Source organism: Engraulis encrasicolus, chromosome 22 (genome assembly GCF_034702125.1).
Source record: "Engraulis encrasicolus isolate BLACKSEA-1 chromosome 22, IST_EnEncr_1.0, whole genome shotgun sequence".
Taxonomy (NCBI): Eukaryota; Metazoa; Chordata; class Actinopteri; order Clupeiformes; family Engraulidae; genus Engraulis; species Engraulis encrasicolus.
The window spans coordinates 33,972,288-33,997,832 of NC_085878.1; the positions used below are offsets into that span (position 1 = coordinate 33,972,288).

The 25,545-nt window shown below is 43.7% G+C and overlaps 2 protein-coding genes across 2 annotated transcripts in view; both read left to right on the forward strand.

Annotated features, from left to right (window-relative positions):
• Positions 1-4,256, forward strand: part of mmp2 (matrix metallopeptidase 2) — a 32,667-nt gene extending 28,411 nt beyond the window's left edge. Inside the window, exon 13 of the mRNA XM_063188012.1 lies at positions 3,191-4,256. Coding sequence (XP_063044082.1) covers positions 3,191-3,291 — 101 coding nt within the window. The 3' untranslated portion in view covers positions 3,292-4,256. The remainder of the gene's footprint in view (positions 1-3,190) is intronic.
• Positions 4,257-4,507: 251 nt separating this feature from the next.
• Positions 4,508-20,692, forward strand: lpcat2 (lysophosphatidylcholine acyltransferase 2). Its single transcript, XM_063188013.1, has 14 exons — positions 4,508-5,220; positions 5,586-5,728; positions 5,976-6,193; positions 7,912-8,024; positions 9,425-9,485; positions 10,932-10,990; positions 11,102-11,136; positions 11,763-11,817; positions 12,108-12,190; positions 13,098-13,223; positions 16,860-17,013; positions 17,393-17,491; positions 17,914-18,055; positions 19,212-20,692. The coding sequence occupies exons 1-14, from the start codon at positions 5,110-5,112 to the stop codon at positions 19,391-19,393; spliced, it is 1,581 nt and encodes a 526-aa protein (XP_063044083.1). The 5' UTR covers positions 4,508-5,109; the 3' UTR covers positions 19,394-20,692.
• Positions 20,693-25,545: the final 4,853 nt, after the last annotated feature.

Sequence of the window (25,545 nt, forward strand, 5' to 3'; positions counted from 1 at the left end):
TTGCACGGGTGAGGCATAAATGCAATTTCGTTGTGTGCAGTGTGCAGTGTTCACTTGTGTGCTGTGGAGTGCTGTGTCACAATGACAATGGGAGTTGGAGTTTCCCAATGGGCTTTCACCAATTACCCCACACATTTCCTCGATTTACATGCTACCCCAGCATTTCCGGCATGCTAGTTCTGGTTAGGCTTCCCATAGCCCTTCTGAATGATATAGCATTAGAAACTGCTACCCAAATAGTAATGACGCCGCCCTGGTAACCCTGGGTAATAAGGTGGCTGCAATTTCCCATTGGAATCCTAGTAAGTTGCTAACTGATTAGCAATAATGATTTCGAGATACTGAGTCCTGAACGGATAGTGAGCCAAGCATGCGGCGCAACCCACAACTTACACAACCCACAACTGCACAACTTAGAGTAGCCTAAGGAAAGACTACTTGTGGGCAGCCGTGGTGTACTGTAATGGTTAGGGGATTGATTGTAGATCATAGGGTTGCAGGTTCAATCCCCACCCTTATACCAATCCCTTCCTGCTAAGCAAGGCACCTACTGTAACCTAACCTAACCTAACTGCTCCAGGGACTGGAATAATACACTGTATCTAAATAACTGTAAGTCTCTTTGGAGAAAGTGCTGTAATGTTGCAGTCAGAGTCAGTCCGTGCTATGCTGTGCTGTGCTGTGCTGGGCCTGAGCTGGTCCCGTTGGAGGGAGCCGGCTGGCTGGAGCCGTGCTGAGCATTCCTGGCAGCTTCAGACAGCCCCATTACAGCTGGCACCGGGCCTCCAAAAACACTGCACGCAGCTAGCGAGGCCCACAAACACCATAACCCCTTCAAGGGCTGCTTAGGTCATTTTTCCTGTATGGGCCTGTCCGATGGCTGGAGACGGCAGAAGAAGAAGAAAAAAGACTGTGATTGTGTGTGTGTGTGTGTGTGTGTGTGTGTGTGTGTGTGTGTGTGTGTGTGTGTGTGTGTGTGTGTGTGTGTGTGTGTGTGTGTGTGTGTGTGTGAGAGAGAGAGAGAGAGAGAGAGAGAGAGAGAGAGAGAGAGAGAGAGAGAGAGAGAGAGAAAGAGAGAGAGAGAGAGAGAGAGAGAGGCAGAGGAACAGACAGAGAAATGTGGGTTAACTCAAGAGAGTGAAATGTGTGTGTGTGTGTGTTCCTTTTGTGTTTCATGTTCACCTACTGCTCATCTTATATACGTAAGCATAAAAAGTCCTGAAAAGACCTCCCAGGTGTTTTTAATGACCCAGACCCCAAAGCAGAACTCCACTCAAAAACACAATGCACTGCAGCAGCTGGCTAAGGAATCAGACCAGAAATCTGGGGATCCAGGTTCGAATTGGATTTGAGATCATTTTCCCCCAACTTTCAACTTCTCATATCCTCAGTCTCTCTTCTGTCGCTGATCTATGAATTAAGACATACGTAAAAGCCCAAACACAAATCTTAAAAGAAGAAAGCCCTGCTACTATGTACCATTTTTAGCTTTAGCTTTTTACTTTGTTCTCAGGGGGGGTTCTAGATCAAAATTACCAGGCGGGCAATTATTTTTTCAGGGGGGCACATAAATTGAGAAAAAAAGATACATTTTTAATATTATGTATATGTAATATACAAAAATGTAGATCATGTTGTTGTCATTGGATGCTTAGCACAGGGGCCACAACATGGGCCAGGAGGACATCTACAGGGGCCCTGGCCTTCCCTGGCCCCTGTCTAGAACGGCCCATGTTTGTTCTTTAATATAAGCCAGTCAATGCCTCATCTCAAAGCTACTTACCCCATTGATGCCTGATGTTGCATTGCGCAACATTGGCACAGGCGCCTGAAGCTGCATTACGTAACATTCAGGCTAATGACATTTGAGACAACTTTATTAAAAAATCTCTGTTTGTTTGAGATGACTGAACACATTCTAATGAAAGATGAGGGTCTTAGCGTTTAAATGCAATTTAGTGCATATTTTATGTGCTTCAGAAGCTGAGATATTTAGGTTTTTATAGGCTGAGGACAGCTTTTATTAAAAAGGGCTCAGGCATTCAGCACCCTTTTTTACAGGTGCCTTAGGCGTCAATGGGTTAAGTGCAAAGTTTGGACGTGTCCAACACTACTACACAACCATTTTTATCTTCAGCTTTTTACTTTGTTCTTAAATATAAGCAAGTCAATGCCTCATCTCAAAGCTACTTGAGAGCGAAGTCTGGACGTGTCCATCACACAGCTGTGAGAGCTGGATCTGCTGCCGTGTCTGATTACTGTTTTCAACAGTGCACCAGGACATTTCCACCGCAGACACTATCCTACTGTGCAGACCGATAATAACATGACAGCAACAAAAACTGGAGTAATTAAGGAAGTGTAGTCTGTCTGTCTCCCAATAGCTATGTGAGATAGTGTACTTGCACACAATGAACCACTTGTAAATAGCACAGTGGGTGCCAAGCCATGTATCTGACACGTTTTGCTGCCACATACCCCCTATGTCCAATTACTGAGTACCCCTTGCATTATCGACAGCTTCTTTTAACAATGGATTATTTACAGTAGCAAAATTAGTGCTACATAATCAGACATGGTATCATAAGTATTACATATACTGTTTGCATACCATATTAGTTGGTACATTAGGAATTAGCAGTTGTGTTATATTGAAGGTAGTATTTAGAGTATGTAAGACATTGCATACAGTCTGTGTAACAAAGCTTTAAACTGCAAAAACCATTCACCATTTATTTTGCATACAGAGGGATTTCTTGATATGTCATTCATGACCTGATTTATAGGACATCATATGCCTAAACATGGGTGGAAAACCCATTTTTGAAGTTGTTTTTAAAAAATATATATTTACTGGATAACAAAAGGAAATAGCCACAATTCCTTCTGTAAATCTTTTTGTATTATACAGTAACAAAATAAAAAAAAGGAATTTTGAAGATAGCTTATTCAGGTGGTCAGATTTGTCACTTCAAAATATATGCAAATTAGTGTATATTTAATTAGATATAGCCTAATTAGCATATTTAAACATGAAACTATTGAAAACTTATAATTATTATCAAAGCCTCTGGGTACAAACTGCCAAAAACAGCTAGGACAGCAGAATAGTTCAAATGAACAAAAAATGGTCTTGGAAGAGTATTGTGTGTGAATTTACATGTGTCTGTATCTGTGACCTTTTCCACAGGCAACAGCTACTTTTTCAAGGACTCGTACTACCTGAGGCTGGACGACAGTCTGAAGATAACCAAGGTGGGCGAGGTGAAGGCAGACTGGCTGCGCTGCTGAGTGATTGGACGGACACACACGCCGCAAGCAGCGTTCTGTGGTGACCTTTGACCTCTGCCTCTTGGGCAGTCCACCACCATCCGTCATCACGAACCTTGGCTACCGTGGCAACCCCGCCGCCAAGCAACAAAACACCCCCAAGCACTCGCAAGACTGTAACTACCAACTGGCTACTATAACCTGCCACCCAGCCTGCCCGGAGTCCCTGTCACATTAGTGATGATTCTTTAAAAACCTCTTTGCAAGCTGAACATAGGCGAACGGGATGAACCTTAAAAGTCTTTTTTTGTTATTATATTACTGTGTGATATGTGCTGTTTTCTTGTAATGCTGAAGGTGAATTAATTTGATCTGTAGTTCCCCAATGCTTTTGAATGATAAACTACTTTCACATCACATATTCAGAGACATCAGGTATGTCCCAGTTACATTGCAAAGCAGACGATGCTTTATCCGAAGATATATCTGATTATGCATATTATGTGATTGAATTTATACAGCCCTAAACATCCTCTGTTTTCTTTGTAGTTACAGTTCTGTCAGAGGTTATTGTATTCACCACAAAAGGGTGTGTAATATTTGTGTAGTAAATGTCAGACACACAAATATTTCACAATTATTGCTTACAGGCAAGCACTTTTTATATAAATGTGTTTTGTACACATGGAGACCAAATTACTGTCAAAGTCAGTCCATTATATCTTGTTAGATTTTATGATAATCGTGGTGCTTATAGATTCACGGCACGGGTTGCCTGAGGATTGTATAGGGTCTGGTGCATGATGGAGTCATGACGAGCAAAGTACCATGAAGTGTTTAGTTGAAATAATCGTTTTGTATAATTACATTTTGTCTTTTTACATCTGGAGTTGACAGTACCGTTTGTTTTTGATTTGTAAGATGTATTTGCTTTGTGCACTTTTTGTCTCTATTGTTGAACAAAATAATAAAGATGAAGAATCTCATCTGTCCACCAACTGAAGTTGATACTATATGAATGATGATATATGGATAATATATTGTTGTTATTTTAAACAGTGAGTGGAGTTTTAAACTTTTTAAGTGTGAATGTTTGAAGTGGAAGCCACTTATCTCAGTTCTAAATCAGAACACTTTATCTTATAGTGACATCCTGTGGCGAAACATTGTAACCGCTGCGCGTCTGACCAGGGAAACTGAGCATGCACGGATATGACCACACGTCACACCAATGTCCTTGGACCAATGCTCATGGCTGGAAATGTAGCCTATCCCTATGAGCTTAGGGTTTATCCGTATGATATGTTTGATTCCATTATTAACCCGTCGCCATTTTCAGATTTGAGGAGTATCACAGAGGGCGCACATGGGGAATATGAACCATGATTCCTCAAATCTGTTTCGCAACATTTAGTTCTCAGTAAGAAAACGGAAGAACACGCAACCCAGGCGGCGGCTGGTGCCTCCTCATATCGCTTTCTCTGCTCAAAATACCAGTCGCTGTCCAGGCTAATTACAACTCTGATATAGCGCGGCCTTTTTACGCGTTCCACGTTCGCAAGGACGCCCATAGTTCCACTTGATTTGTTAACTGCATCTCAAAACAGGATTAGATTCTGCAGAGAGGTGGGGCTTTAAAGGAGCGAGCGCTACTGTTTTCCTCTGAACTGTAACATGCTAACACCCTGGTAGTGCACAACTAGGAAATGCGCAAATTTGGCGATGTGCACAGTGTGCGCATCGAAGATATTGGATGGTTGCAGATGGTGTGCTGACCTTTGAGAAAGACTCGTGCTGTCATCATCTGTAACCTCTTTGAACCGAAGTTAAGCAGTGACGATGCCCCCGCAGAGAGTGTTCGCTCTGCCGAGGCAAAAGTCCCTCTTCCTACCGGCTGTTCTCAATCCATTTGTGTATGAGCACCAAATAACCAGGGCCGACAAAATAAAAGTGAGTACCGCTTGAATTCAACGCACATGCATTTGCTTTGACAAACCAGTTCTAGCCTAATTATTAATAGTGCGCTGTGAACTAGAGCCGACGCTGCCCATATCTTTCCACCTAGTCTAATCCTGGCTGTAATGCTTGAAACAGAAACAATGAGCACAACTGTGTAGCCTCTAAATCTCTCTGTTAAGGTCCGGTGGAGGTCCCCAAATCCTCACATCAGCTGTTAGAGTTGTAAGACACGTTCATTTGTTCGAATGGCTACTCCGTGAGAGTTTTAAGACCATGGGAATGTAAAGTGGCTGGGCCATGTGAGCGTTGTTTCAGTGGCTTCGTCCTGTCTAAAATCTCTCTCCCCCTCTCTCCAGTGTGCGCTCTTTGGGATTGTGCTGTTGCCTCTTCGGTGTCTCTTCTTATTACTGGTGGTCGTCATAACATGGCCTTTGGCGACATTAGTTACCTTCAAAATGCCCCTCAAGGGAGCAGTGGAGCCCATGACTGGATGGAGAAGGTACACATTCAATGAGTAGAACAGAACTGCTATCACCCAAATTTGCCATGTACTTAACCAGTGTACCAGTGTAGATTTCACTACATTTGAATCCATACCCTCAGAGGTTGATGTGCTACAATTACTACAATTCAATGGCTGCCCTCAAATGTTGATGCACATTTCATTATATTTCCATGCATACCCCCTCCAATAGGTTGATGTGCAATCATTTCATTGTATTTTCAATGCACACTACCCTCCACAGGTTGATATGTCAGACGATAATACGCACTCTGGGCAGGATGTACTTCTTTGGGTTCGGCTTCCGGGTGGTGTTGAGGGGCCGGCAGGTGACCAGTGCCGAGGCCCCCATCCTGGTGGTGGCTCCCCACTCCAGCTTCTTCGACGCCATCGTCTGCATCGTCGCTGGCCTGCCTTCCACCGTGTCACGCTCGGAGACCCTCTCCACACCCATCTTTGGCAGTAAGTTAGTATAAGTGAATGTCAAACGCACACACAGAGTACATTAGGCTTGTAAATGTATTCACCTGAAGAAGGTCTGAATGACATAAACGTTGCGAACGAAAATAAATTTGCGTGTGTAATGGACGGTGTACGGGATATTCACTTATCACTTTGAAGCATTGGTTTCTTCCAACGCACCTGCTCGAAGGTGTACAAAAGCATCCTATGGTGAGGACGGAGTAAGTTAGTTTGCGTGGGGCCTGTGGGTCTTTTCCACATGATGTCAGACACCTTTGAGTCAATGCATTTGAAGCAGGACAAGTAGCATCCAATAGTGAAAGTGAAATGGTATAGACATAAAGTTACACCCCCACTGTTTCCAATGGAAACCGGTAGCCGTTTTTCCTGTTTTACTTAAAATCCGAGCTGGTTTGACGACGTATGTCGTTGTCAGCTTGTAGTTGTGTAGGTTGAGGAGAGACAGGGGTTTCATAGTGTGTGGGTAAAGGGGGCTTGATTACCATTGACCCTACCCTGGTATAAAGCAGGGCCCTGGTAGTGGAGGATTTTTCGTTGAGAAGAGTGCCATGTGATCCACTTGTACACAGGGTCTAGTATGTGGTGCTATTTCCCCTTAGGGGAGCTATTTGGCATTTGGAAATGACTGACAGATTGGGTCACTGGGTTGTAGAGGTGGACTTGCTGGGTTCATAAAAGGGGAAAAACTCTATCTTGCTTCAAACAATTCTCTCTCACTGCTGCTGATTACAGGTGAGATGACCTAATTGGTGAACTCACCAGAGCTTAGCACTCAGGCAGAAGGAATGTACGTATGGCAGGACTTCTTATTGTGGTTTGTCGGCCTTTATGGAGGGTTCTTACATTTTTGATAATGACTATTGGCCTTTTTTCCCGAAAATGAGCAGAGGCTATGGCCCTGAACATGCTTGCTGCAGGATACGTGTGCATGGGCTCATTATGGGCATGAAGGCGTTGCCGTGTGTAATTGTTGTCAATTATGCGCACAGGAGGTCTCCTGACGCAAAGTTTGCAGATGTGTGCTGTGCTTACATTGCAATATTGAGAAAACCGCTAAGGGCGATCTTCCTAAATTCCACAAAGAGGTCTTGGTACAGTGGAATGGTGGAAAACATTCATGAGAAGAACTTTGTTGGCTATCTGTCCCCTAGATCAGTGGTTCCCAACCTTTTTCTTAAGGGACCCATGTTTTTACTATTGTAAGCTTTGGTGACCCAACCACGTGAGCGCCCGCAAGAGACGGAGTCACAAGATGCCCTCCGTTTCCTGCGAAAACTTATTTTAGTTATTTTATTCCTCAATTCGGCTTCGGTCAAATATAGAATAAATGTTTAATGTAGCACTTAGAATTTGTTGCGTCTATGCATTTATTAGTTAAATGCTTTGTCTTATTCAACATGGGCTATATATATTTAAAACGAAACCCCTTAAAATCAAGAGGGCTCCGCGACCCCCTGTGGATCTTTGGCGACCCATAAGGGGGGTCCCGACCCATAGGTTGGGAACCACTGCCCTAGATGATGCCTCGTTCCCTGGTGCACTTTGTCGCACGTGCTTGCACGCAGAATTTAAGTGACACAGCAAGCGTGTCCGCAGCCTATTAGTAGAGGGGATTATTTAAGATATTTTGATGACATATTCAGCATGTGTTGCGTCTCTGTGTGTGTGTTTCTGTGTGTGTGTGTGTTTGTGAGCAGGGTTCCTGCGCTGCCTTCAGCCTGTGCTGGTCTCCCGTAAGGACCCAGACTCGCGCAAGAACACCATTAAGGAGATCGAGAGCAGGTCCACATCAGGAGGGTCATGGCAACAGGTCTGTTCTGCCTACTGTACTGTATGTTTTGCTTTATGCACTCCTTCCTTATTAGTCACACACCTGTCCACTTTCGTGTAGGTAACTGACATCACATGACGGATAGTGTCTGTGTCAGACAGGGTCTGTCTGTGTCTGTAACTGTGTCTTTGCCATTTCTAGTCTGAATTCGTCCATCTGTAGCAAAGCATTGTTGTTATCTCATGTTGAATATTTTGAATGTTCATTCTTTGCATACTCCGTGAAGATTATGCAGCCAGCTTACACCCAGGGTGTGAAATGTTAGGAGGGAGGGGGTGGGGTGGGTGTTGGGATTTCTTTTCGTTTTCTACAAATCGTACACCGCATGTACAATGCCTGTAGCTTAATGAAGCTCAAGCCCAGAGGTCAAAGAGGCACCTTTAGGTGGGCCTGCAAGTTGTACTAATATCCACCTGGTCCTATGTGATTGTTCTAATTGGCCTGACTAATGTGGTGGTGTCAGTCGGTGAAACAGGATCAAACATTACTGGCCATTGTTCTGACACTGAGGTAGTGTCACTCAGTTGCCCGCAGGATGTTACCAAGTTGTGGACATTTTATTTTATCATCCTGGAACTAGTAATTGTACCATTGACCCGACTGTTTGTTGCACAAACCGGTCAAGGCATGCCACACATGTGCAGTATGTGCCAAACTTATCACACGGAGCTAATTAGACACAATCACCAGCAGGATATCAGCGGACTGGGGACATGTAATTACAGTTGGCCTTATTTTAACATGGTCTAACTTTCAGTTTCAATGTAACATGGTGTTATGGACCTTTGATGGTGATGGCGAACCAAGGCACATGTTATAGTACTTCCCCAAAGTTGATCCACGCAAATCATTACAATACACACAGTCACAAGCAGGATATTAGCAAACTGTGGACATTTCACCACAAGTGGCCTCATTTTAACATTTTGAGTGTAGCTCTTCCGGTTGAGAAGTGTTATTTTTTAAGCTGCTACATTTTATGACTTCCTTAAATAAAGTGGTGAAGGGTCACCGCTCATCTGTTTAGAAGCTGTAGTAGTATTCAGTGTAAATTTCTATACAAAAACGGAGACAAAGGAGACCTGAACAGAGTGGATTGTCTCTTTTTTTGTATATGTGTATGTGCAGGGCTTTAAATTAACTTTTTTCATCACCAGCCAAATCGGCTAGAAGATGCTAATCTTGCTAGCTAAACTCACACTCAATAATGGGTCAAAGTAGCTAGTTAGTTGGTCTTTTCTACCAGGCAATCTGAGACTTCACCAGCATTTGACCGGTTGACTGGTGTTAATTTAGAGCCCTGTGTATGTTAAATAACCAGTATGTTAAATGATCAGTATGTGTGTGCCATGGTGCTGATGAGTGTTTCCTGATTGCAGCTCTTGATCTTTCCTGAGGGGACTTGCACCAACCGATCCTGTCTCATCACATTCAAGCTAGGTGAGAAAAAGCTACCTGTTGGTCTCAAAGAGGCAGTGAGACTGTCTACAAGTGCCCACATTTTAATATATTGCCGCAATACAGGATTATAATTGCTGTTGCAGTTGCACAAAACTAGTGTGTTTTCTTGGTCGGGTTTGAGGAAGCCCAGGGAGAATGTCGAAGTGCATACATTGCATGCTAAACATGTAATTTCCTGTATAAGTTTCAGTTCTTCCATTTTTCATAATATGCAGGAACCATACATTTACATGCTGTTTTTTCTGTCCAGATACACAGATGCTTGGCTGCATTTTTAGATGAAATTTGACAAAAAATAAACATGTATTTTGTCATTTAGTGTGCTTTAAGTGTTGCTTTTACTAAGCTTACAAATTAATCATCTACTCAAAATATCTCTCAGACTCTACAATATACAGCTATTTGGTTCATTATAGGTGTCACTATTAGATGAAATTAGGTGAATAATACATACATTTTGAGGTTAATGTACTTTCAATGTTGGTGTTACTAAGATTACAAATTAAGTTCACAAGCTCAAAATGTCTCCAGACTTCAGATCATGAAACTATTTTGGTTCTTTGTGGACGTTTCCGCACTATGTAGTATATGCGCTATAGGTATTTGGTCCTTTGTAGATGTCATTGGGCGAGGTAAAGCTGGTTGTTCAGCTCAGCTGAGTGGGGTTGCACAAGCTGCGTTGTTTTCTAGCCGCTCATGCAGCAGCTTTGCTGATGCGGTCAGCACTGTTAGACAAAAGCTCACACAGCAGCACACTAAAAATGGCAGCCACAAATTCACCTCCTCCCCCTCTCTTGTGACGTTGTCAGTTTAGGATGCGCACAAAAAAAATGTTTGTAACCATGGAAAAATAAAAATGTTAGATCTGATCAGACAAAATTTGGTTTCAACCACTCCCACCATCAGCAGCAACTGTATCCGAGTGTTGAGAACCCTGGGCTGTTTTTAGCTATCAGCGGAGCTCCTTTGCATTTAGATTTGCATTTGCTTCAGTTGCACATTGCAACTGTAGACTACATTTCTAGACTAGCTGTCGCGCTCGTGCATGTATGCATGCATGCATGCATGCGTGCGTGCGCGCGTGCATGTTTGTGTGTGCACACACCTAACAACCATTGTGAGGGCCAGATGTCCCCACTTAATGTTTTTTTCCTCAAATTGTGGGCCCTATAAATTTAGCAATGTTTTTCTTGGTATTTTTGTTGTTACTGATAAAAGTAAAAAAAATAAAAATAAAAAAAAAACACGCATCTCCTCACTAGTAGGTTAAGGTTAGGGTATGTTTTGGTCTGGGCACAGTTTTACATTGTGTAGCTATTGATCGGGTTAATACGAATGGAAGTCAATAGGAGGGCCCCACAAAGACATAATGGTGAGGGTGCGTGCATGAGTGTGCGTGCTAATATTTGACCATTTTCTGTCTAGGTGCCTTTATTCCTGGTGTTCCTGTCCAGCCCATTGTCCTGAGATACCCCAATAAACTGGTCAGTGTGAAAGACTAGAAGAACCAGACGAACGTCTTAATTGTTGTCATGAAATATCTGAAAACTTATCTATTCATGTTTGACTAACAAGTGTACACATTCTCTACGCAGGACAGTGTGACTTGGACATGGCAAGGCCCAAAGTCGTATGTACCTTCTTTTTTTCCCGCTCAATATTCAAAGTTGAAGTTAACTGCAAGCTGGCTAATACAAGTGCATGTTTGTATGAGTGCTTATGGTAGGATACTTGAAGGATTGTTTGTTATGAGCAACATTTCTATGACATGGTATTTCAAAAATGTTGAAATGCTAGCTGTTACTCCGAAGACACACGGAAGCGAAATGAGCGCAGCAGTGTTCCATTCTGACCACTCGATCGAAACATTTATGCTGTTGATTTGATTGGCCTCAGCGGGCGAAATTCACTCCTCATTTGTATCAGATTCCAGATTTCTCTGAATATTTCGACTTTGCCACTCTATGCTTGCCTTTTACCCCACTTCACTTGGCTCATAGAAATGAATGATCAATTTCGATTTGCTTTGCAAAATTCGCTTGCATGTTGTGTCCGTTGCGTTAGCATTCAGCAGTGTGTGGACCAACATACTGTAGGTGCAACCCTGAGCCTTCAGTAGCTCTCTCCAAATGAAGTCCTGTATAATTTGATCACCATAGCCTGTGAAAAAAATGTGCGTGCGTGCGTGTGTGTGTGTGTGTGTTTGAAAGAAAGAAAGTCATCGCATACTACAGAGCGTGTGTGTTTGTGTTACAGGGGAGATTTGCTTCTTCTCACTTTGTGTCAACCCTACACCACTGTGGAAATAGAGGTTAGACCCCCAAGACACACACACACACACACACACACACACACACACACACACACACACACACACACACACACACACACACACACACACACACACACACACACACACGCGCGCAGTCCCTCCTCTTCCCCTTATTTCAGTCTCTCCTGTTTTGACACATCCGGTACAACAGTGACATGAACACATGACCACTGACAAACTGTATTTATTTATAGTCTGCAAAAGCAAGTTATTGCGCTGTGTGAGAAGTGAACTACTGACATGTTGTGGCCTTTTGCTTTCTCTTGCAGTTCTTGCCCCCTCAAGTCCCCACTGAGGCTGAGAAGAAAAGCCCCATTCTGTTTGCACAGAAAGTGCGCGCAGTCATGGCAGAGTATGTTCATCAGTCTCTCATATTTCCTCTTTTATTTTCATTTCTCCTTTGATCCTTTTGTTTTTTATTGGCTAAAAATAGCATACACAATGGTCAGCAGGGACAGGTGTGGTGGCATTTGTCCAGTTGTGCAGACAACAGATAGAAATGTTATTATTATCTTTTTTTGCTTTTTTATTATTTTTGTGATTAACATACAGACAGGAAACGGGAGAGAGAGAGAGGGAGGGAGAGATGGGGAAGGATCGGCAAATGACCCGGGCCGGAATCGAACCAGGGTCGTCGATATAGCAGGCCAGTGCCCTACCGTTAGAGCCATGGTAGGGCTGAATTATCGTAGTATTATCTGAGTCAAATTATCGTAGTATTATCTGAGTAGTATTATCTGAGTTGATGTGCAGCACACTTGTTTTAAAGAAACAAGTGGCATATTTCTAGACTTGCAAGTGAAGTGATCATTGGGATAGTCAAACGATAGTCAAAGTGTCAAACCTCACGTTATCTCATCAGGAGATCTTCACACTAGCTATTGAGACAGTGGCCAGCGTTTCAAGAACAGGATATAGTGAGCAAGATGAGGAAGTGGTGTGTGTGTATGTATGTATGTGTGTGTGCGCGACTGCTCGCTTGTGCACGTGCCTGTGTGTGCGTGCGTGCCTGTGTGCACGCGTGCCTGTGTGCACGCGTGCCTGTGTGCGCGCGTGCCTGTGTGCGCGCGTGCCTGTGTGAGCGCGTGCCTGTGTGTGCGTGCGTGCATGTGTGCGTGCATGTGTGCGTGCATGTGTGTGCGTGCATGTGTGTGCGTGCATGTGTGTGCGTGCATGTGTGTGCGTGCGTGCCTGTGTGCGTGCGTGCCTGTGTGTGTGCGTGCGTGCGTGCCGCTCACTCCACTGTTCCTGTGCCACAGGGCTCTGTCCATCCCCATAACGGACCACACCTTTGAGGACTGCCGGCTGATGATCTCTGCAGGGGAGCTGACCCTCCCCATGGAGGCCGGCCTGGTGGAGTTTACCAAGATCAGCAAGAAGCTCAAGTAAGGCTCGTGCAGTAACGCAGTGGTTCGCTGTGGGGACCCCCTTTTAACCCCCTTTGGACTATTTGGACTATCCCCACCCCACAACATAGTCCTAGCCTAGCAATGGATTTCTAGCAGCAATATTAGCAGAGAAACTATTAATGGACAATCTTACAATATTAATGGACATAAAAATTGCCAGCCATTGCTAAATTGCTAATATTGCTAGAAATCCACTGCAAATACATCTATTAACTGTTAGCTGTTAACCTATGGATTTCGTGTTTTTATGCAACGCTTTTGTCCGCCACCCCCTTTCAGTGCCCCCCCACCCAAGGGGTCTAGACCCCCAATTTGGGAACCACTGCAGTAACACACAACACCACATCTATGTACACAGTCACCTTAGCAAGACTTCTCTTCACATTCTCGCTTATACTAGAAGTTATGGATCGCACTCAGTTTTTTCTTCTTTCTTGTTCTTTTCTTGAAGGCTCTGTGCAGCCATATGCCATCTGTCATATCAGTCCCTGCAATGTTTAAATAAAAAGAAAAGAACAAGAAAGAAGAAAAAACTGAGTGCGATCCATTTCCTAACTACTTGATTACTTCAGAGACGCACCAACAAGACGAAAGAGCGTGGTGTGTGGAAGATAGCGCTTATACTAGAAACCATAGCAGGACTTTGCCCCACAGTGGCTTTACCCCACAAGCACGGTTACCATAGCAACACTTTACACTGCACCTTCTTATAGACACCATAACAGGGCTTTACACCACCACGTGTATGGTCACCAGAGCGACACTTTTGTTATACCACAACAACTATGTGCGGTCGCCATCAGGGCCGAATTAAGATGGCCTGGGGCCCGTAGGCTACAGGTTTCTTTGGTGCACTTCAGAAGTCAAACGTACATAGACAGTGTTATAATTACGTGCCAGGAATTAAGGATAACATGTCTTATCAACTGCTCAATACAGCAGATGAAATTTTCAATATTTCATCTTGTCAATGTCACAATTTTTCACTTTTGGCCAATCAGGTATGCAGCCATATCCAGCCTGCGCATGAATCTGGCCGTGGTCGTCATAGTAACACTTAACATCACCCCTTTGGGGCTTTAGACCACACCTGGGAACAGTCACCATACAGTAGCAACCATTTTTTGACGTCACCGTTTTGTTTTTTTTACTTCACCGCCTTTCCTCAGCTGTACTTTATGACATACCATGAGGCAGCTGAGAACTAATGACCAAGGAGGAATTTTGATCAGAGTTGATCAGAGATCAGAGATCAGTTGCCGGTGCCAATCCTTTGCTAGTACGAAGAATGTCTCTCCCCGCTCTATCCTGCCATAGCTGAACTGCCTTTGAGCAAGTATAGTAGAATAGAATAATAACTTAATTGATGCCCAGAGGGAGTAGGTATAGCAACTATGCTGGTCATTCTGGAAATACACTTCTAAAAATATTACACATTGCACCTCTAAGGTGTCAAGTAGCTTACACAAATACACATAATTCCTGTTATGTCCATATGGGCATTAACACACGTCAAAGCACCCAACCTCGCATTCCTCCATGGACTGTAGCCACAATACCCTTTAATAACCCTGTAAGTCTGGATAAAATGTAATATAACCTAATGAAAGTAACAGGCATAAAATATATTAGGCATGATACATGGCTACATATAACGTTTGCTTGTGAATAGCCATGTTCTCTTTGGCATGTTAAGCGGTATCACTATTAGTTAGCATCTGCTCACCACAGTGCATTACACCTCCCCTTGTTATTGGTTACCCCAGAGCTGTCTCAAACTAGACCTAGCATAGTTTTTTTCTCAACAAGTGGCTCTACAGCTCCACAGTGGTTGAGAATCACTTTGCCCTACAAAGTTTAGACTGAAAATGATCTTCATAACACAACACCTTCCTTATCTTGTGACAAAGCCTTATGACCCAAATGTGTTCCGTTTTAGAGATGGTAATGTGCCAAGTTTGCAATAGTAACTGCAATATCCAACTTCGCACCAATACTTTGAAGACCTGTATCTCAGTTTGAATGTTGGTGTGCCGGTACAGTAGTTACTGCTCTTTGCCTTTGTAGGGCAGCACTGATCTAGCAGGTTTCTTAGAAAATACTTAAATCTGCCACACATTTTCATCCACGTGTTTCCTGGAGCTGCAGCTTATTGGAAAATGGGCTGTGTTAGCAGAATAAGCAGAAACGGCAGATCCCAGGGTTTCCACCTCCTGAATAGGGCACCTCTGGTCATACTCACTCACTTACCGTATGGTCAAGACTGATCATTCACTGGGCATAGTTGGGATATTTATTTGGTTACACCCACAAGTAAGGCATTGTCTGCCATGGTCGATGTGATAATGGTATTTACAATTACAACAGACCTACCACTATTGGTCACGGAGCACTTGGTAGTCATGTGGGTTATCCAACAAGGGGAAAGCACTTTGAATCCTTTTTGTTCATGACAGAGGTGGGGAACCTAGTATGTCTCGAGGGCCATTTGCAGCCCTTGAAGCCGTTTTATCCGACCCCCAACATAGTTTGAATGTCATTCAGCTTCACATGAAATATGACATATTTTGTAACGGTATCTTAGAAATCCCATTTGCAATACAATCAAGCTATATTCAGGGGAACTAGTGAAGGTGAGGTCTGTTGTAAAGGTGGCTGCCTTCAATATAAGCCTAAGTTCAGGGGGAGATCCTGGTTTGTGTTTATAGTACTGCCCTAGGAGGACTTTTACGGCCCTTGGAGCAATTTGAAGTGGCCCTTCGAATGAGAAAAGGTTCTCCACCTCTGGCCTACAATAAGAATGGAGTTTTATTTGTTCTTCCTCGTTCTGATAATGCCATAAATTCTTATAACGCCAAGAAAAGGATTCCAGTTACAGTACGTGCATTTGTTTATGTGTTTATGATTGCTGATCAGGTTCTGCCCTGCCCTGAACCTCACACAGAATGTGCGCAGACTTCCTGTTGTACCTGAAACTAGCTATGTGGGAAGCCACACACACACACACACACACACACACACACACACACACACACACACACACACACACACACACACACACACACACACACACACACACACACACACACACACACACACACACACACACACACACAGTGGCCAAACCTGATGAGCCCCTACATCTACAACATTCTACGACTACTCGTCATCTACTTATCATTGCTGGCAATCTTCTCGAGCGTTTCTCTGTAGAACGAACAGGTTGATGTAAAAGATAAACACTCAATAACAACAACAACAACAACAACACTTACTAACTCGGCTTGACACGCAAACTTTATTTCAAAAACGCTTCAGCAAAGATCACATGGTCTTGAGGCACCGTATTTGCCAAATTGAGGCCAGTTTTGTTTGTTAAGGTCTTGTGTTGTTGGGATCTGATGATGCCCACGCTCTTGGCTGGAGATACCCAGTATCATCTGCTGTTGGTGACTGATCTGATGCGATTTTCATTTGAAAGGTGTTCTATCCCTCTCGTTTCTCTTTTACACTCTCTCTCTCTCTCTCTCTCTCTCTCTCTCTCTCTCTCTCTCTCTCTCTCTCTCTTTCTCTCTCTCTCTTTCTCTCTCTTTCTCCATCTCCATCTGATAGCTTGAAGTGGGAGAACGTTCAGAAGGAGCTTGAAAGCTTTGCTGCCATTGCCAACTCCTGTAAGGGTGGCCGCATCAAGATCGAGCAGTTTGCCGACTACCTCAGGCTCCCAGTCACGCCTGCCCTGCAGGAACTGTTTGCTCTCTTCGATAGGGTGCGTATGTGTTTGTTTATGGGTGTGTGAGTGTGTGTGTGTACACCTGTGTGCGTGTGTGTGTGTGCGTGTGCGTGTGCGTGCGTGTGCGTGTGCGCGTGTGCGTGAGCGAGTGTGTGTGAATGACTAGTTTGTGTATGTGTGCGCATGTCCATACATGATTGTGTGTGGGAGTGAAAGAGAGTATCACTGTGTGTTTTTCTTTTGTGTTATCTTTGGATATTTTTATCCTTTGATGTGCTGGCAGAATGCTGCCTGTGCCCTGGCACCACGTAGATCAGCAAGTCTGCTGAATTTGTCAAAATAAAAGCGCCAAATTACCTCATCTTTTACATCAAATTTCATTACGTCTTGATGGTTTCCCCGCTGATGTTTGCAGGATGGGGACGGTACGATTGACTTCAGAGAGTATGTCATTGGGGTGACTGTTTTATGCCGACCTGCCAACTCCGAGGAGGTCATTCAAACAGCCTTTCAGGTAGGAGCACTGCTTGCTTACTGCACATGATGCTGCCATGGTAATATAATGAGGAACATGTAATGGGAAATGTGTCCTGTCATGTAACACTTAATGGTAAAAGCAGAAGTTGTGTATTCATTTGTGGAACCGAAATGTCCATTCTATATGATTTTGCAGCTAAAATAATTTTGTATTTGCAAAGTGCGAAGTCAATCCTAGACCACAACGGTTTTGTTTATGTGGTCTAAAACAAGAACCCATGTTTGTTACTATGGTGACACCTTCCATACCACAATATTTTGTACAAATTAATCGTCCAAAATGTTCAAGCATACATTATTATGGAATAATTGTCTTGGTAAAAGTGAAATGTGTTTTTTTTATGAATATAAGACAATTGCAGAAGGTGTCACTAAGCTATTGTCATCCATTCTCAACAGCTCTTTGACACTGACAATGACCAAACCATCAATCGGGAAGAATTTGCCAATATGCTACGGTCCACATTGGGTGTGTGTGACCTCAATGTCACCAAACTCTTCAAGGACATTGACGCAGATGGGTCTGGCCGCATCACCTACAGTAAGTGTTATTTGTGTTAAAGGGACACTGTGTGAGATTTTTAGTTGTTTATTTCCAGAATTAATGCTGCCCATTCACTAATGTTACCTTTTTCATGAACACTTACCACCACCATCAAATTCTAAGTATTCATTATGACTGGAAAATTGCACTTTTCATACATGAAAAGGGGGATCTTCTCCATGGTCCACTATTTTGAATTTCCAAAAATAGACGTTTTTAGCTGCAAAAATGGCTGTACTTGGACTATACTAGAAAATATTTGTTTATTACTTAGTAAACCTTCATGTAAAGATCGAATTTGGCAATAGGCAGCCCAGTTTCAATGAGCAGCATAGTTGCAGTACCTTTTTTGGCCATTTCCTGCACAGTGTACCTTTTAATGAATGAGTGAATGAATGTCTTTATTGTTATTGTACAGGTACAATGAAATTGGTAAAGTGCAGATGCTCCCGGTGCTTAAAAAACAACAAAAAACTATATATAGGAAAAAAATAAGACTTTAAAAAGTTAACTGTGCAAAATTAAGTGTGCAGATGGCTTTTGAATAAAAAACTGTCTTTTAGTCTGTCAGTTCTTGTACCCAGAGCCCTGTAACACCTGCCTGATGGCAGCAGCTCAAACAGTTTTATGTCCAGGCTGGCATTTTATGACATTTACCAAGATACAGTAGCTCAGGAGTTCCCAATCTTTACCATAACGAGCAAGAAGCAAACAGCCCTTCATCTTCAGCGGGCAGTCATGGGGAAGCGGTTCGGGCGTCAGACTTGTAGCCCAAAGGTTGCCGGTTCGGCTCCCGACCCGCCAGGTTGGTGGGGAGAGTAATTTACCAGTGCTCTCCCCCATCCTCCTCCATGACTGAGGTAACCTGAGCATGGTACCATCCCGCCAAACTGCTCCCTTTCGGGCGCCATTGGGGGCTGCCCCCTTGCACAGATGAGGCATGAATGCAATTTCGTTGTGTGCAGTGTGCAGTGTTCACTTATGTGCTGTGGAGTGCTGTGTCACAATGACAATGGGAGTTGGAGTGTCCCAGTTGGGCCTTCACTTCTCTTCAGCTTTGGACTGTTAGAACCCTTTCGCCTTGTCCATTATGTCCATTGATGTCGGGGCACCTTTTCGGCCATTATTCCTTACACAATTATCTTTGTTGCAGATGAGTTTCGGTCGTTCGCCCTGCAGCACCCACAGTATGCCAAATTGTTCACCACTTACCTGGAGCTGCAGCGCTACCAGGCACTCCAGACTGAGGACCCCGACTTCCTCAGCTCCTTCTCCTGTGCCCAGGAGGAGGAGGAGAGCCAAGAGGAGAGCACCTCCGACAAGAAGGACGACTAAGAAGAAAACAGAGGAGAGGAGTGAAGAGAAGAGGAGTTGAGATGAGTTGTCAGCAGAGAAGGCGTGGTACCACTCTTTCTCTCAATCACTCTGTCTCTGTTTCCCTCTCTCTGCCTGGTGCACTGAATAGGACTGATCTGAACTGAACAGCCCAAACCACTTGGAACTATGAGTTGAGTTGGTATGTGAGGAGTTTCCAGGCCGCCACTGAGAGGTCAACCAGATTTATGGAACTCCTGGTTTATTTTTTTGTGTGTTTGATTTTTTTTTCTCTTCAAAATTCTGCCTTAGGAGGATAGGCATCTTGTGTAGAGAGATAAGGTGCCCCTTCACAAATAAGAATAAAATGAAAAGACAGCACATTTTTAAAATGGGAGTTAGTGTTCCTAGTTAACTGATTTCTCTGCCATTTTAGATGCCATTTGCTTTTTATGCGTAACTGGAACATTGGGAAAAAAATGGATCTACATTCAAGGTGAATTGAATTTAGATGACGATGCCTTTTCTCCACAAGCGCTTTGTTTTTACGATCTTTAACTAGGTCTATTTTAGGACACTTGTGGTGCCAGTGCTGTAGTTTTTTAACCACTCAAACACTGGCAATAGTGCAAAAGCTTTTACATACTGTAAGAGAAAATCAACCTTGAAGCCCCACGAAACTGCCCAAATGACTACTGATTTTATTTTATTTGAAGGTATTATTTCTCGTGTTTTTTTGTCAAAGCTTGCTTCATTTTATTAATATGGGCAAGTTAACTGGCTGCCTTGCAGTTAATTACTTCTAACTCTGACTGCAAAATTTGCAAAATTCTTAGGCAGAGTATAGGAAAAAAAATAATAAAATAAAATAAGGAAATGAAAGAAAGACGCCACTGGAGTTACTTGCCCAAGAGATTGCGTAGCGTGCCGTGTGCTGTGCGCATCTTGCTTTCCCCCCTCTTCTCTCCGCTCAGGGACTGTGCTTGGAAAAGTCGGCAGTACTGTAATCAAAGGTTTTGCTTTGTATCTGTTCCTATTTGCATTTCTATTTAAGAACAGTGTTGCTGAGACAGCAGCACATCCCTGCAGCTTTTGTAGGCTAATGCCCAGCAAGTGCAGGAAAAAATAGGGCAATTTGTGAGCAAAAAGGCAACAGTACCGACATACAAGCTCTGGGTACCAGGGGGAGGAAGGTTTCAAATTAATGTACTGCATTGTTATTTACTTACCCATGCAAGAGCCAATTATAAATGATTTTTTGTTAACACAGCACATTTAGCTTATTTTGCAATAAAATCTTTGAATTTTTTCTTTTTTCAACCCTTGTTTTTGCAAGTGTTTTCTGTCCGTGTTTTGTTTGTAGCACAGCGTGCAAACTTTTTAATCCTTTCCAGGAAACAAGTGCTAAAGTTTGCAGTGATATTATTAGCTGACCTCAGGCTGCCCTGGATTTATGAAGTCATGAGTGTTCATCAGGCAGCCAGCAGGTGGCAGCATTTCTCCATGGTACACAAAGTGCAATGCCATGCCTCAAAGCAATCTGTTTCTTCCGCTTCTTTATGTGCAGGACTGAAGATGGGAAATGCCCTTTTTGTTATCTGGGGAATAACTGAAATAACAGGGGCCAAATATTAAATGTCAAAAGTCTTTAAATACACTGGGACTCATATTTATTTTTATCACCCACTGACGCAGAATATGTTCTGCAGGTGACGAAGACGGAAAAACAAGTATGGATTATGTTGGCAAGTGAACAGACCAGTAGAAAATGCCTGTGTTTTTTTTCCTTGCAAATGAAGCCAGAACACTTTGCAGTTTGGGAAGCGTGGGAAGCATTTAAAGATATTTTACCTTATTTAGCCAAGTCACAAAATCTTTGACTTCAGCCATGTTCTGTCATGCATCTACCTTTTCTTTTTAAGGGATTCCAGGCAAAATAGAGCACACCGCTGAGGCACCACTTTGGTCAATGAAAAGGTGATTTCACTAAATAGCTTATCGAACTCTCCAGTTCTAGACTAATGATCACAATCAGCTCATTGAGTCATCTCAATACATACTGTAGGTTTTCCAGTTTGCAAAACATTCACACTGTGAGAAGGGGCAAAATGCGAAGCAGACAGTCATGTGAGCGGATTGTTTGAGTGACAACAGTTTCCAAACAATCAGAGGTTTGAGGTGGAATCTCTGTTGCAGTGATCAGTAGATAGCTATTCCATAGTCATTACCAACAAGTAACATGATCTCATAGAATCCTGTGACATGAGCACGGACCATTGTGACACAAAATCTTTGACGGTTTCAAATATTTTCCAAAATTCTGTGCTGGGGTCACGGAAGAGCTTTATCTATATTCCCACTGTCTTATGTTCCAATTTATGTTCAATTATGTTTTTTTTTTCTTAAAATAATAATAATTCTTACTGACAGGTTAGGATTAGGGATTGCTTTGGTCTGGGCACTTCAATTGCTATATAGACTTTGACTTTGGTATGGACCGGCTATTTCACCACCGGTTTGTCAATTTTCTATTGATAGACTTAAAATAGTGCTATAGGAACATAGGACGCACTTCCCTGAATCAATCATGGAAAACACTTCTGTGACTCCAACATGGAATTTGGGCAAAGTCCGCCATCTGCCACAGACTTCGTGTCCCAAAAGTCCATGTTCATTTCACAGAATTCTGTGAGTTCAGGCTGACAAATTCTGCAATATAGGGACCATAGCATCTCATAACCAGACACAAGCCAAAAACAGCCACTCACAGACCTGCTGCATTTCTATGATATTATGATTGGCCCGGACCACTGTCAATGTTAAAAATTGACCAATTGGCCACCGCCATCTAAATTATTGTCCGGTCTCTATGGAGAAAAACAGCATCAGTCCCAAGGACTGTCGTTCCACCGGGATATGCCGTGTATTCCAGTTTACCACTCCAGTCCTGCTCAGACCTGCAACAAAGTTTTAATTACAAGACTGTTTGTTTAATACAGGGGTTTTATCGTTTCTTGCCGTTTTAGCACTCGAGGTCCAAAGAAGCAAATTCACTGTAACATTTGCCTTGCAGTGTTTTTCATTTCATTTCATTCGATAAGTTCTCGTTATTAAACAACACAGTGGATAAAATTCACCTCAAAGGTAAAGGAAACATGGCAGTTTCATGAGATTGTGCGGTGCACCTATTCGTCATTACATGCACAGGCCTTGGTGATGGGACCTGTAATGTAGCCGCTACCTGCGTGACCACACATTATATGACATTACACTTAACTGATGCTTTTATCCAAAGAGACGTTTTATTACAGGGCAACCCTGGCTGCGCACAACTCAACCCTATGATTGTTGGAAACCACTGTCAGTCAAAAAAATGTGCTCACATGGTTGCCTTCCAGTGTCTTGCCCCTCCTCACAGCACCGTGTTTATAAACAAAAGAACCCATGTGTTGGTTACAGTCCCTGGACCAATGTGAGGTTAGGTGCCTTGCTCAAGGGCGCCTCAGCCAGGAGAGGTGCGTAACCCGCAACCCTCTGACTTTAAGATAATCTCCCTCTCTGATGAAGACCTAGTGTCGAAACGTCAACACACCAAAAATAAAAACATAAGGAAGCAGTGGCGCACTCTTCCACCCAACAACTAACCCAACATCTCCCTAACCACTAGGCCATGTCTGCCCTAAAACACGACTGCACAATGATCAGTGGTACCCACCTCTGTGAGATGTTGCTGTACCTCCTTGTCCAGAAACACACCACACACACACACACACACACGTTAGGACCTGAGCAGATGAATGATGGAGACTGGTGTGGGTTAATTAAAAGCCTGCTGTTGGACACGCTGTGATTACCAGCTGTGATTTCCACGTTCAATTTGTTTTAACCTTTTCAAGCGCAAAGAGCCCATTTCATTTTAATCACAATTGATGAGGTAGCATGGCATCAATTAGGTCACATTGTTGTCGAGAGAGAGAGGGGGAAAAACAAGAGAGAAAAAGAGTGTTTTTCTCCTGGCCCCCGTCCTTACCTACCGTTCTCTCTCTCTCTTTCTCTCTCTCTCTTTCTCTCTCTCTCTCTCTCTCTCTCTCTCTCTCTCTCTCTCTCTCTCTGCTCTGGATATTGCCGTATCCATTTCGGCCAGTGCCTGAGGTGAGCCTGTCTAGTCAGATTGTGGCCAATCAGTGCCTTTAATCTGGTTTTATCTCCCCTCCTGCCAAACGAAAGGTGTGGGCGCCAGGGTGCGTGCAGCCAGAAAAGCTGACTGGGTGAGACAAAGGGGTCAGTTGCCCTGGGCCCGCCCCGACGGAGAGAGAGGGCCCAGAATTGGGTCCTCATTACATTGTATATATCGGGTGGGGGGCCTGGGGGAGGGCTTTTGTCCCGGGCCCAGCCAAGGCTGTCAGCGACCCTGCGTGTAGCAGGATGGACCTTTCTGGAACAGAGGAGCGAGTGGTACAAGAGAAGGAAAGAGAGAAAAACGACAATCAGAGCAGAGATAGAAAAAGGTCAGCATTGACAGACCCCCAATAGCCTAATTGATGGCTGGGTAAATAGCCCTAATCACACAGCAGCAACAGGACTGGACTAGTCATCTGACATACAGGGCATTTTCCCGGAGGGCCGACAGTCATCATCAGGGCCCGATGCTTTTGCTTTTTTTGTTTGTTTGTTTCCCAATTTCCCCTGACAGACAAACAGGCAGGCCCACAATTTAGATGGGGCGGCCCATTGGGGCTTCCTCAATATACAGTGGAATGACTGAGCATCATAATTCTAGTGGGGGTAGGCAGAGGTGCTTCTTGCCACCAGGCAAGGTAGACAGCCGCTTGGGGCCCCCAAGCCCCTAGATAGTGAATAACAGCCCATACTGTACAACAGTAGTGGTGATTTTGGTTTAAATATTCATTCTTTTGCATTTTCGCATGGGGCCCCACCTGACCCTAGAATCGCCTCTGGGGGTAGGGGTGGGGGTGAGGGGCTGGTCTTTGCCAAAAATGTGGGGCAACCATGGCTCAGTGGTCAGAGCGCTAGCCTTTAGATCAGAGGGTTGCGGGTTCAAATTCCATTCTTCATAAGAGTAAGAGTACGCGCATCCCACCTCTCTGAGGCCAGGTGCAGGACAAAGGCGCGTCTGATAGTGGAAAGAGTAGAAGTCTGCACACTGTATCTCCGCTTTGAACATTTATTCAGGGGAATTTGATAGTGCATGTTAGGCATGTCTGATGAAGAGACTGTTGGGTTGAAACGTTGTATGACCTGAATAAATGTTCAAAGTGGTGCTACAGTGTGCAGACTTCTACTCTTTCCATTATCAAATTCCATTCTTACCAGCACCTTCATCCATGTCTGAAGTGCCCTTGAGCAAAGCATATACTCCCACATTGCTCCAGGGACTGTAACCAATACACTGAACCTAAATAATATTAAATACAACACATGTCTTTATAAAGCGCAGTATCACAACTATAGTTGTCTCAAAGCGCTTTATAAGTGTAAGACGCTTTGGATACGAGCGTCAGCTAAGTGTTATGTAATTAAATCAGGTCTCTAAATGCTGGTGAAAATTCAGTTTGGCTGGTAGAAAAGACCAACTTACTAGCCACTTTTACCCATTAGTAAGTGTACGTTTGGCTAGTAAGATTAACATCGATTAACCATTTTGGCTGGTGAGGAAAAAAGTTAATTTAGAGCCCTGAATGTAACGTAAATGTAATGTAAAAATGCCCGGGCCAGTTTGTGGTCCCAACCCAGCCCTGCTTGTGCACAGCGGCACCCATGTTCCACCTCTATGCACTGGGGTCTGCCTCCCCTCTCCAAGGCCAGAGGGCTGCGGCCGCGGCTGCTGCTTAGCCTTCACTATGCGGCTCTTTTGCCCCTCAAGGGAGAACACATACGTAACATGTCTACCCTCTGTTTTTCTCTTATTCATTTGTCTCGCTGCTGTCTCTCTCTCTCTCTCTCTCTCTCTCTCTCTCTCTCTCTCTCTTGCTCTATCTTTTCTGTCTGTGTATCTGTCCCACTCTTACATCATGTCTGTCTGTCTCTGTCTCTCTCTCTCTCACACTCCCTCTATCTTTCTGACACATCTGTCTGTCTTCATATCCGTCACACTCTTACATCCTCTATCTGTCTGTCTATCAGTCTCTCTCTCTCTCTCTCTCTCTCTCTCT